At 38.8% G+C, this 11,194-nt stretch overlaps 1 protein-coding gene across 1 annotated transcript in view; it reads left to right on the top strand.

Annotated features, from left to right (window-relative positions):
* Positions 1-10,707, top strand: part of LOC108799478 (ventricular zone-expressed PH domain-containing protein homolog 1-like) — a 116,481-nt gene extending 105,774 nt beyond the window's left edge. Inside the window, exons 8-10 of the mRNA XM_018571341.1 lie at positions 5,508-5,893; positions 9,952-10,058; positions 10,582-10,707. Of these exons, the coding sequence (XP_018426843.1) occupies positions 5,508-5,893; positions 9,952-10,058; positions 10,582-10,707 (619 nt within the window). The remainder of the gene's footprint in view (positions 1-5,507; positions 5,894-9,951; positions 10,059-10,581) is intronic.
* Positions 10,708-11,194: the final 487 nt, after the last annotated feature.

The following is an 11,194-nucleotide window of genomic DNA, read 5'->3' on the forward strand; positions in this document are numbered from 1 at the left end:
GTAGGAAGAAGGTTTTCTTTTTTGTGGTGCTCAGCAGATTAAGATCTCAATAATACATACCCAATGCAGTACTTTACAAAAAAATTAAAATACTTTTCTCATTCACCCCTGAATGGCTTATCCTATAGATCATACTATTGGGCATTTATAAAATAACACAATTCCAATACTTATAATGAAACTTTGGTCAAGAAGTTATGTTTGCACAATCTGCATGGATGATAATGTTACCTCTGAAAATGTATACTGTTTCTGGAAAATAAACTGATGGTACACCAGCTTTACGCTCTTTGTTGCCTATGCCACTACCCTGGTGAGAATCAAGAGCAACCTTAATATTCCCAACATCTGTCAAATGCTAAAGAATGCATTATTAGTGCCTGGTTGACATAATTTGTCAATTCACTTGTAGACCTACCCAGAACCCATGTTATCTTGTGCCACCAGACTGTGACTTCCATGTCCAGCCTCATTCCAGGAACAAGATGGCACCTGTTTGTGAGATGGGGGAGCAGTGAATGGATGAGGGAGCCATGTATGGGTGGGGTAACAGTGTTTGGGAGCCATGGAACAGACTGCATTGCAAAGGGCTTGATTTCTTGGCTGTTCCAAGTTATAAAAAGAAGCATGTACTATTTTTGTGCCTCTATTCATTAACTTAAAGTGACATTAAACCCTCAGATATTTTAACATAAACCAATACTGTAATGTGTGCCTTACTGTAATCCATGTTTGTTTCCCTTCTCTTTGCTGCTCTTCCTTTTAAATCCTCATGTCTTCTCATGCTTGTGGAGAACTTCCCTTTTCAGCTCAGGGCCTCTTACTGTAGTGCTGGCTCAAGCCTATACAAATCTATACACAGACACCATGGGGGTGATTTACTAACCTAAACACACGCACGCACCAGGTGCGTGTGATTTTCACACAGCAAAACGTATTTATCAACCAAAAAGTCTCTAAAAGCATATTTCCACTAATGCCATATATGGAAAAATCATGCACATGATGCATATATAATGCTGCTTCACAGTTTAGACAAAAATGGTTAGCTCATGCATTTACATTCCTGCATTCATCAACGCAAGCAACACAACATAGAGCTAATTTACACAATATCACCTTGCAATTCATGCAAGGCTTTGCACAACACACCTGCTGGGTGTGTACACACTACAAAGGTGTTTAGATTCCACCCATAGATCATGCTGGGAGGGAACACACTACAGAGGTGTATACTTGTTCGTGGCGTGTTTATACGGTTAGTAAATCAACCCCCATGTATCCATTCCAGAGACAAGGCAGTCTGCTGCAAAACAGAAGTTCTGCAGAGCATGAGAACAGATACAGATTTAAAAGGAAGAGCAGCAAAGAGAAGGGAAACAACCATGGATTACAGTAAGGCATACATTACAGTATTGTTTTATGTTAAAAAATCTGAGGGTTTAATGTCACTTTAAGTAGATGTAAACCCTAAGTGCCATTTAGTGATAAAACACTGAGTAGTTTTTTTAAATAAAATACCTGCTTTTACTTTTCTTCTGTTGCATCTGAGCATTGCTGTCTTCATTGCATTTGCAGTCACTTCTTGTTTATATGCATGCACTTCTGTAGTTTTCCAGTGGTGACGACAATAATCCTTGCCCGCATAATGTGTATTGAAGTGGCCATCGGAAACCTGTGTAATAGGGTAACAATACAGGAGCCCAATTGGGGGACAAATACTACTGAAACTGACTCTTGTAATTATATTAACAAGTTGAAGCTTTTTTGAGATTTTAGTGATTGGGTATATTTAAACTTTAAGTCTGAAAAACATTGAATTGGACCTACAATATCCACAGAGTTAGTTTTACTTGTAGACAGTCTGTCAATAAAAAATATGTATATGCTGGATTGCAGTTTTTTATTATATATTTTACATGATGGACATCAGTGGTGGAATTATGACCCACACAGCCCATGCAACACTAGTCACAATGGGGTTGATTTACTAATGGGAAATAGGCTGTTCACTTAGCAAAAAAGTTTTCACTTTGAATAAAACCTTTCCATTTTTATTACATACCTCTTTTTCTTCTAATCAGTGTTGACACAAAAAGATTTTCTTGCAGTAATTGTTATACCTTTTATGAAGGAAATTACTTTATAGGCATTGAAATATAATACTGAGTGTACTCTGTGTAAACATGCCTGACTTTGTTTCAAGCAAACCAAAAATCTACCCTTGTAGTGGGCCTACCCCCACACTGCAAGGGTTAGGTGCTTGTATATGCCTAGGGGAAAGGAAAAAGCCACTTTACTTACCTGATCCCCTCTCCTGCCAGCTCCCTCTAGGTTGCTAGAGCCATCCCCATGGTCTAAGGACTGCTGACATCATTACGTCTAATGCAGATTCCATAGGCCCGCATTAGACATGAGGACACTGAGGGACTTTTCACCAGCCCAAGCGGAATGAGAGAGGTGATTGGAGCCGTGTCAGAATAGAAAAAAAAATAAAAAAATGTTTGAGGTCCTGGGGCCGAAGCTAGTCGAAGGATAGGCCGAAGCTACGGAGCTATCGGCATCTTCGTGAATAGACCACATTGTTCAAAATGAAACTTAATCGGACACGTGACTGTTTTCTGGCCAATCAGAAAACCCTGCCTGAAACAAAAACAAAATTTGGAAAGATCAGAATCTGAATAACGAAATGGTGTTCGGACCCAAAACCCAAAAGAATGAAAAATCCGAAACAAGACAAATTTTTTGCCAGATTACATGACTAGCATTTGTTACACTGTGGTGTATGGCAAATGTCTTTGTTGCTTGATTGTTTAGCTGGATGGATACAGATCTCTAACATAACAACTTGTATGTGTGCTATATGTTTTATATTTTCTATAAATTCCTTACCATATTATTTATAGAAAATAATCACTAAAAACATACCACTTACTTTAAGACAAACCTGAGGCTGAGAGCTCATGCATTCTGTTTGCAAAGGTTCTTAATCTGGTACATGATGTCCACAAAAAAAATAATTCATGTTTTCTCTCTCTCTCTCTCTCTCTCTCTCTCTCTCTCTCTCTCTCACTCACCCTCTCTCTCTCTCTCGACATGTCTGGTAAATAGAAACCAAACATGTCAACCCTAAAAATTGCGTTCGCCCGTGAAACCACAGAAAAACTACAATACCCCAAATTACCCATAGGCGACACTTTAAAAGCTTTTTTCTGCTCATCAGTTTAGTGTTAACAGTGATTGATGGTCCTAGAATTATTTTTCACTCCGACGTTCGTGGCAATATGTAACATGTGTGGCGCAATTTTCATTTTTGCACGTAGGCGCACCCGATGCATGTATGCGCTTATATGTTTGTGCTTGGGGTGGGGAACTTTAATACCATGTCATTATAAAGCAGAGAACCCGGTTTCATGCATTTGCAAACATATGTAGTACTCACATGCAACTATCAGGGTGCCTCTGGAAATGTGTTTCCTACTGTTATATACATAATCAACACTGGGAAATGACTGGGAGCAAATCGTGCCAGGAGGTTATGCCAGACTCCAAGCAAAATACTTAAGATCAGACCAACTCAAGGAATTTGCAAACATCTTGTAGGCAAATCCCTAAACAAAAACGGCAAGCTAACACAATCAAGCTATAATCAGAAAAGGTGCAAAAGAAGACATTCATTACAACCTTTAAAAATATTCACTTCTTGTTCAAAAAAATTCTCCAGCTTAAGTGACTTAATTTACAGGGTTATTCCACCTCATAAGGGTATTTAATTCATAGATGGAGTCTTGTAGATTGAGGTATCCACTGTATTCTTATATCAGTAGGAAATTCTGGCAGCAAGATTTTCTTGCCATTATTCCTAATTTTGTTGACACCCACCTTGGAGACTCACTTCTTCTCTGCAGAATGGGTACGTATACACCTTCTGTTGCATTTGTCATTATACAAAACAAGAGAAAAAAGAAAAAAAAAAGTCTAAGACCACTCATATCTGCCACAACAGTTGTTCAGACTTTAAAGAGGAACTTTACTCACCAATTTAATGTCTTCCAAAACAGTTACTTTTAAGGCATGCCAACTGTCAAGGTTTCCAAAGTCATTTTTCCAGCTCCCAAATGGCTGGTGTGATAGCTGACCACACATGCAGCACCATGGCAACTTCAACCCAAATAGAGGCTAAAGCTGGCCATACACCTATAGATTTTCTATAGATTTTTTTTTCTATCAGCCTATGGTCAGATGGAAAAAAGTGCAACAGATTCCTCCATCTATGGTAAACTGTGTGGATGGAAGAATCTCCCACTTGGCCAAGCTTCATTATCTTGGTAGACAGTCCAACTCGCTGTCAAAATACCTGAACTATCTGATTAGATGCAGGCATTGTTCAGGTATTTTGAGAGCCAGTGGGGCTGACTAGCAAGATACTGAAGCTTGGCCCAGTGGGAGATTTTTCCATCCACATAGTTTAGCGTAGATGGAGGAATCTGTTAGGTGATAATCTATAGGTGTATGGCCAGCTTAAGATGGCGCATTCCTTGGCTGTAAGGGATAGGATGTTGTAGTTCTGCTTTTAAGTTCAAAGGAAGAGATCAGTTACTCCATGAAAGACAATAGAAAGCGCTGGGCAGTTTAACTCCATGAATGTACTGAAGCTGAAATAGCATTTTGGGCAGGGTGGGCCTTTAAAAGTAACCTCCAAGCATGACTTAAACTCACCCCTAACACCCACCCCCTTTCTAGATGATGTCACAGCATTATATCTTCCTTTTACCTTGTGTTTAGCCAGAAAAAGCTGTTATTACTCCCTGTGCCATCATCACCATGCTTATAACATTCTTACAGTGGCACCTGCTGATCGAAGTGATCAGCATGGTGCCCTAGATCACTTCATAGTGATATCGGCATCCCTCCAAAAACTACATCTCCCAAGAGCCCCTTTCCTATGTATAGTATGGGCAGGCTCTCTTGAGAGTCAATCAGCAATATTTAATATAGAGGTATCGCACTATATACCAAACTAAATTGAACAAACCAATATTAAAGTGAAGGAATTAATCAATATAAACAATCAATATCAATGTATAAATTGCACTCTCCATTCCAAAGTGTAAAGCCACCGTGATTTTCTAATGATCCAGTCAAAGTTCTTATACAATCCCCAGTTCAGTGCCTGCCCTAAATTATAATAAATTAAAAGTCCAGGAGTGAGGTAGACTTGTCAGCCTACTACAGGAAGTTAAGAGCTCATTAAGTTCCACTGATCGTCAGGTATTTTTCTGTACTTGCAGCATTTTATAAAGCAATAAAACATTGGAGAAATTAATATGTATTGCAGAGATGTACTGCATATGTTTTTTTCTTACTTGAAACTCTGCTTCTATAATCATAAAACAGCTTTTTTCAGAAGCCACATATCACTATTAAAGTTCACACATTTTTGTTAATGCTGTTTAATGTTCAGCAAACGTCACCTTAATATTACTTTTGCTCTTGTTTTGTCTCAGGTCAAAAAACTCAGCATTGAAGTCATCAAGCACAAAATGTTTGAATTTGGATAGTAATCAAGACCCTGAAAATGTAGACATTGTTGGTCTAATGTCTTTTTCACATATGTTTCTACATCACGACAATGAAAGATTACCATCTGGCTCCAACATTGACGAATCCCAAATGGGAAAAGTTACAGAATTAGTTCAATTTAAAAACTGTATTGAGACAAAAGGTGAAATAGAGCCAGAATATTTTGAAAACCAAAAAGGGGTAATTAAGGAACCTCATAATGAACATGATACATTTTTTCAACATTTGAAGGATAACATAAATGAGTTAAAAAACTATGTCACTGAAATGGGGAAGAAAATTCCTGTGCCAGACCAATGTGTCATTGAAGGTAAGAAACTAATCTGCCCGTTTTTTTTAATTACGATGCATCAAATAATGCAGGTCATTTATGATATGGTGTGTACTGGTAAATATTAACTTCACTTGACCAGTAATAACAGGAAAAATACAACTGACTGTAAGTTTTCTCTCAGTAAATTCCCATTAGAGAGCAGTGATGATTGCACAGTCCAGGTTCAATTTGTGAGTCGTTTCTTGCTAACAATGTGGCAGACGAACTTTGGAGTGAACCTCATTGCAGTCTATGGGAGGTGATGTTGTTATTCAGTTTGGGCCATTTGTAGGGATAATAAGCAAGATATTTTTAAACAAAAGGCATGGGAGCTTGGGCACTCCCATGGGAGATGTGTAACAATGCTAAAAAAATAAAATAAAATAATGTACAAATCCTTTAAATTGCAGGCTTGGAATATAGAGTATATTTCTTATCCCCCCCCCCAGCATAGTGTTTAACTTTCTTCCCTTAAATTAGCATTTATCTGAAGTTTTGAAATAAAGTTTTGAAAGAAAAAAAGAGGTCACATGGCCATTCTTGGTCTTTTCTTCTGGGCATCCGCTGGCCTGTGAGAGGAGTCAGATGGAGCCAGCATATCACTGTAATTTCTACACACTAAATAACACTGCATTCACACAGGGAATGCAACACCACAACTTACAGTGCATACCGTTAGCTGTGGTTCTTGTGTCCTGTGGTTCTTGTGTCCTCGGTAGTATATGGGTGGCTCGGTAGTATATGGGTGGCCAGCTTAAGATAATCAGTGGATCTTGTGGGAGGCTATGGATCTGCATGCAGAAAGTATGGCTGTTGCCGTGCCCTTCAATAAAAATTAAGAGGCAGACAGTGGGAAGAGATAGAGGGGAAAATTTACAGAGCAACATACAGTAGTTTTCCACCAAGCACCAAAGGCAGAAGCAGATGGGTTAGAAACAGGTACAGCTACAGTTCTTCTTTAAAGCAATGCATGGTGTTATAGAACATGGTACCAAAGGATATGTAACACCCCACTGCAATTCACAGTATAGCACAGCATCTCTCCCTACACAGAATTGTCAGCTCTCCCTAACAGCTCCACTGAATAACACTGATAATTTGATTGCTGTAACACCACCTATTTATAGTGGAGGGACTGAATTATCCATTCCTTAAGTTTATTGGCTCTTGTGACTCAGCGCAGCGGGGGCGAAGGTTATGCAGTGAATTATGAGTAGCTCTTTATGTCTGCAGCAAACCTTCATCCATCAGCCGGTAGTTTGGGATTTGGCCCAAACCCAAGGTTAGGGTGAACTCAAACCTTATCCCTGTTGGAGAACCTATCTAGTCTGTAGAGGAGGAGGTGCTTGAAGTCATCTAAGCAGTAGAGAGTCTTGAGATATCAGTTTTCTCATTCTTTCACTAACGTTGCCAGATATAGCCATAGATATCCAGTAACAGCTAAATTAAAAATGAGAAAAAAAGTAAAAACAAAGTATATATGTTGTACTTGCTGCTAGTAAATAAAGGAAAGAGAGATAATAAACATGTTAAAGACAATGTCCAAGTGCCAGAAGAGAAGCCAGGAAGGCATACAGCTGTCAGTTGGGAATTAATGTTTTTGAGTGCTTGTTCTGGTGCTTGAGGTATGTACCTAAGGTTTTATATGTTATCATTGTTAAATCTTTAAATCACAACTCCAGGAATTGTTTGTATTAACCCTTGCAGTGGGGCTACCCCTGCACTGCAAGGGTTAACTGCTCATTTGTGTCTAGGTTAAAAAAAACCAAAGATCCTGGAGTTCTTCTTTGTCATTTTGTATGTTTGCGGACAGAATGGTATATTTTAATGGACAGACTCAGGAATTAAAACATATTCTGGCAAACTGGATGAGACTTATTTGCAATTTTACTGTGCCATATAAACATTCAGTAAAAGCTCTGGTATGGCATTACTAAAGTTAAGGTAAACAAAATATAACATAAAATGCCCACATAATCCCTGCACCCCCGCCAGTATCCTAAAGTATTTCAGATGTATGTCAATCTATGACTTCTAATATATATAAAAAAAACATGTCTGGGGCTTCTTATCTGCAATCTTTTGGCTGGATACTTTTCTCTTTAGCACTGTTACAACTTCAAAACTTTATTTCCAACAGAAAAGAGGGGGGAAAAATCAGGAAGTCTGCTGGTTTATACTGTAATCCTTTAAGTAATCAGAAAACAGTAGTAGTGGCAGTGGCAAGCAGGACCACTTAGGATTTAGACTATAGGTGCTGCTGAATGATTTATTTATATTGTGTATATATAATATTTGCATTCTTGAGGTTCTAGCCATACAGGTCATCCATTATCTGGTCTACTTTGAGAATCAAGCACAACAGTGCTGTGGCTACGTAACCTTTATACAGAAGCCCTAAAGAGAAACTTAACCATTATCTTAAATATTACAACAAAGGCACCTGTAGAAATATATAATAATGGCAATCCACAAACACATACTTCTAGATAATTGCCGGCTTTTTATTCATTGCATACCTTTTTTTTCTTTTCCTCCCCATTCTTCTCAGAGTGGCCATTTTCACTGAGGGCAGATTAATCTCCTGTTACTTCCTGGAACTCTGGCACTTGTGACTGGTACATGTGACAGTACACATCATCTCAGGGGCAAACAAAATTCTTTCCCTGAGATCTCACAAGATTTTGCAGTTTTACAAATGAGATTTCCCAGTGATGCACTGGTAATGTAGCTTTCCCAGGATGCATCTGTTAGGCCTGGATTACATCACTAATGCCTAAGAGGAACAGGATGTTGAAAAGTGTATGTAAAAGAAAAAAATGTTTGTTTAGCTAATAAATGTAAAATGATTTCATATTGGCTTGCAGTGTTACATGCTGAAACATAGGAGTTTTAGACCATTAGACAATTCTCTACTTACCAAAGTCTTCATTGAATGGCTTTCTTCTCAGAAATATCCATCTACTAAGAAGTAACTTCTTTTCAATATGCCTAATCATAATAAATAAAGCAAGAATCCTGGAGCAGAATATCCCATTAGGACTATTTTCATAATATATTAGGCTCAATTCACAACGCCAACACACCAGGATAAAGATACTTATTTAAAAAAAAAAAGAGTTAATTTTATTTGAATCCAATGAGATTTGAAAATGACAGTCACATGACAATACAGATACTTATTCTTGTTAAAGCTTCATGAATCAAGCCTTTTGTATTTATTGACTTCAGGATATTTCTCAGGAGATTGTTTTTAAAGCAGGCCTTCTGTAAAAAACTTCACTGCCAGCAATCCGCCCCCAAACAAAATGAGCAGTAACAAAAGCTTTAAAAATAAAGATTTAACGAAAACTATAAAGAAATACTCACCTCAGTCTAAGCTTCAGGGAGGCATGTGACAACTCCATGCCTTACCGCTGCCTCCTTTGTGGGCACTTAATATCCCACAATCCCATGCCAGGAATGTATTCTCATGGTATTTCTAGTGGCAAGGAGTAAGCAGTGAGTGATGTCATCTGCATCTGCCAAAACCCGAGACCGAACTGATGCGTTTTTTTTATTTTATTTCTTGTTAAATTTTTATTGCAAAAGATTTACATACAGCTTATTTATTTGGGTGGTTGAAGGATGGCAATGGCATTCGATTTGCATGGAAGATCCACTTTCACACCTTTTATTTAGCATTATCTTCAAAGTAAATCTTCTAGCTAACATTCAACGTGAATAGAGGTATGCAAAGCCCAGACAGCAAATTAGCAAATAGTGCAGTCATGTATATCATTTACTTTGTATTACCAAAGTGAACAAGTGATTTCAATATTTTTTTCATCTTTCTTAAAGTGTCCAAGACTATCTGTCTTGGATATTTACCTTTAAGCAAATATTTCTATTTCCTTCTTCTTTGTTAGTAAGTATTTCATATGAGTGGCATTTCAGACTGCCAAGTAAAGTTTTCAAATATGGTTTATTTATCTATTTATTTATATATTATTTCGATCAGTCTGGCAACATTTCAGATAATTTTTACTACTGTAATTTCCTGTAAATTCCTCCAGTGAACATATTTTACTGTAGTTTGACTGATGCATATGACTCACCTCAAATGTATCCAGAAGCCAGGAGGTACTTAGATTACATAACTGGGAAACTGGTCTATTTCATTGTAAGTGACAACAGTTGAATTATTGTTTTTGACTACTTTTAATTACACCATTGCAGAATGACAAATTAGCCAATTCACATAGATAATAAAGTGTCCGCTACTTCAGGCTTCCTATTAGCCCAGTGATGGAAGTTAGATTAATTGTTATTGTAATTAATATTTTTGTTAATGTTTACAAGAAAGACTTACACACAGAAGTCTTGTGTTTTAGATTACAGATCATTATATATTGACTGTTACAATTTACATACAGTATATAGTGCTTTTTCTATGTACATAAACAGTTAAAAGAATTACCAATTAAATAATGTGCATCATAAGGTTGCTATTTTCTATATATTGTCTACCCAAGGATAAAGAAAGCTAAAGATAAACTGAAATGTCAACAGTTCATACTAAACCTATTAAAGAGCAACACTTGCTTTTTTACTTTTGTACAGAATATGGAAGGTTAGATCCCCTAGATTGTTTGTTTCTATTGTTGACTGTCTTCATACTCACGTACATCTCATCCTGCTTATAGTCATTAGGATATAATATGAGGACTTTTGGGGGCGTGGCTTGGCAATGGCCACGTGAAGCAGCAGAATCCTATAGCTCCGGACACAGCTTCGTCGTTACAGGCATCCTGAGCCACTTCATCGCCTAGCTGCAATATGTCAAAGAAGGGCAAGCAGAAGGGGGCGCAAGTCAATGCCTAAATCGGCTTTCCACCGCCTGTTTGATGGGACCCCTTCCTCGGGGGAGAGGAGGCCTCCGTCCCACCACTCCACAGTACAGAGAGGGCCGCTGGATGCCGCTCAGTGCCGGGCGGATTTAGCCCCTCCCACTCCGCTTCGGGAGACTTGCCAGTCAAAGAAACCGGAGGGGTTGGAGCTCCGGCACCTAGAGAACCCCCACAGGGCCCAACAGCGGGACCTGCGGACATCCCTAACAACAGCATGGGAACCGGAGGAGAGGAGGCCTTCGCCGCACCGCTCTCCGGTGTTGACCGAGCCGCAGGACGCCATCCCGCATGGGACAGACTTGGCTCCTCCTACCCCGACTCACGGAGCGGGCCCAGACGGGGACCTGGAGGATGCGAACTCACAGCGCAGGAAGGGAGACGACTGGGCCCAACAGCAAAGCCCACAGCT

The sequence above is a fragment of the Nanorana parkeri genome, unplaced genomic scaffold, assembly GCF_000935625.1.
Source record: "Nanorana parkeri isolate BGI_ZX_2015 unplaced genomic scaffold, ASM93562v1 scaffold1736, whole genome shotgun sequence".
Classification (NCBI taxonomy): Eukaryota; Metazoa; Chordata; class Amphibia; order Anura; family Dicroglossidae; genus Nanorana; species Nanorana parkeri.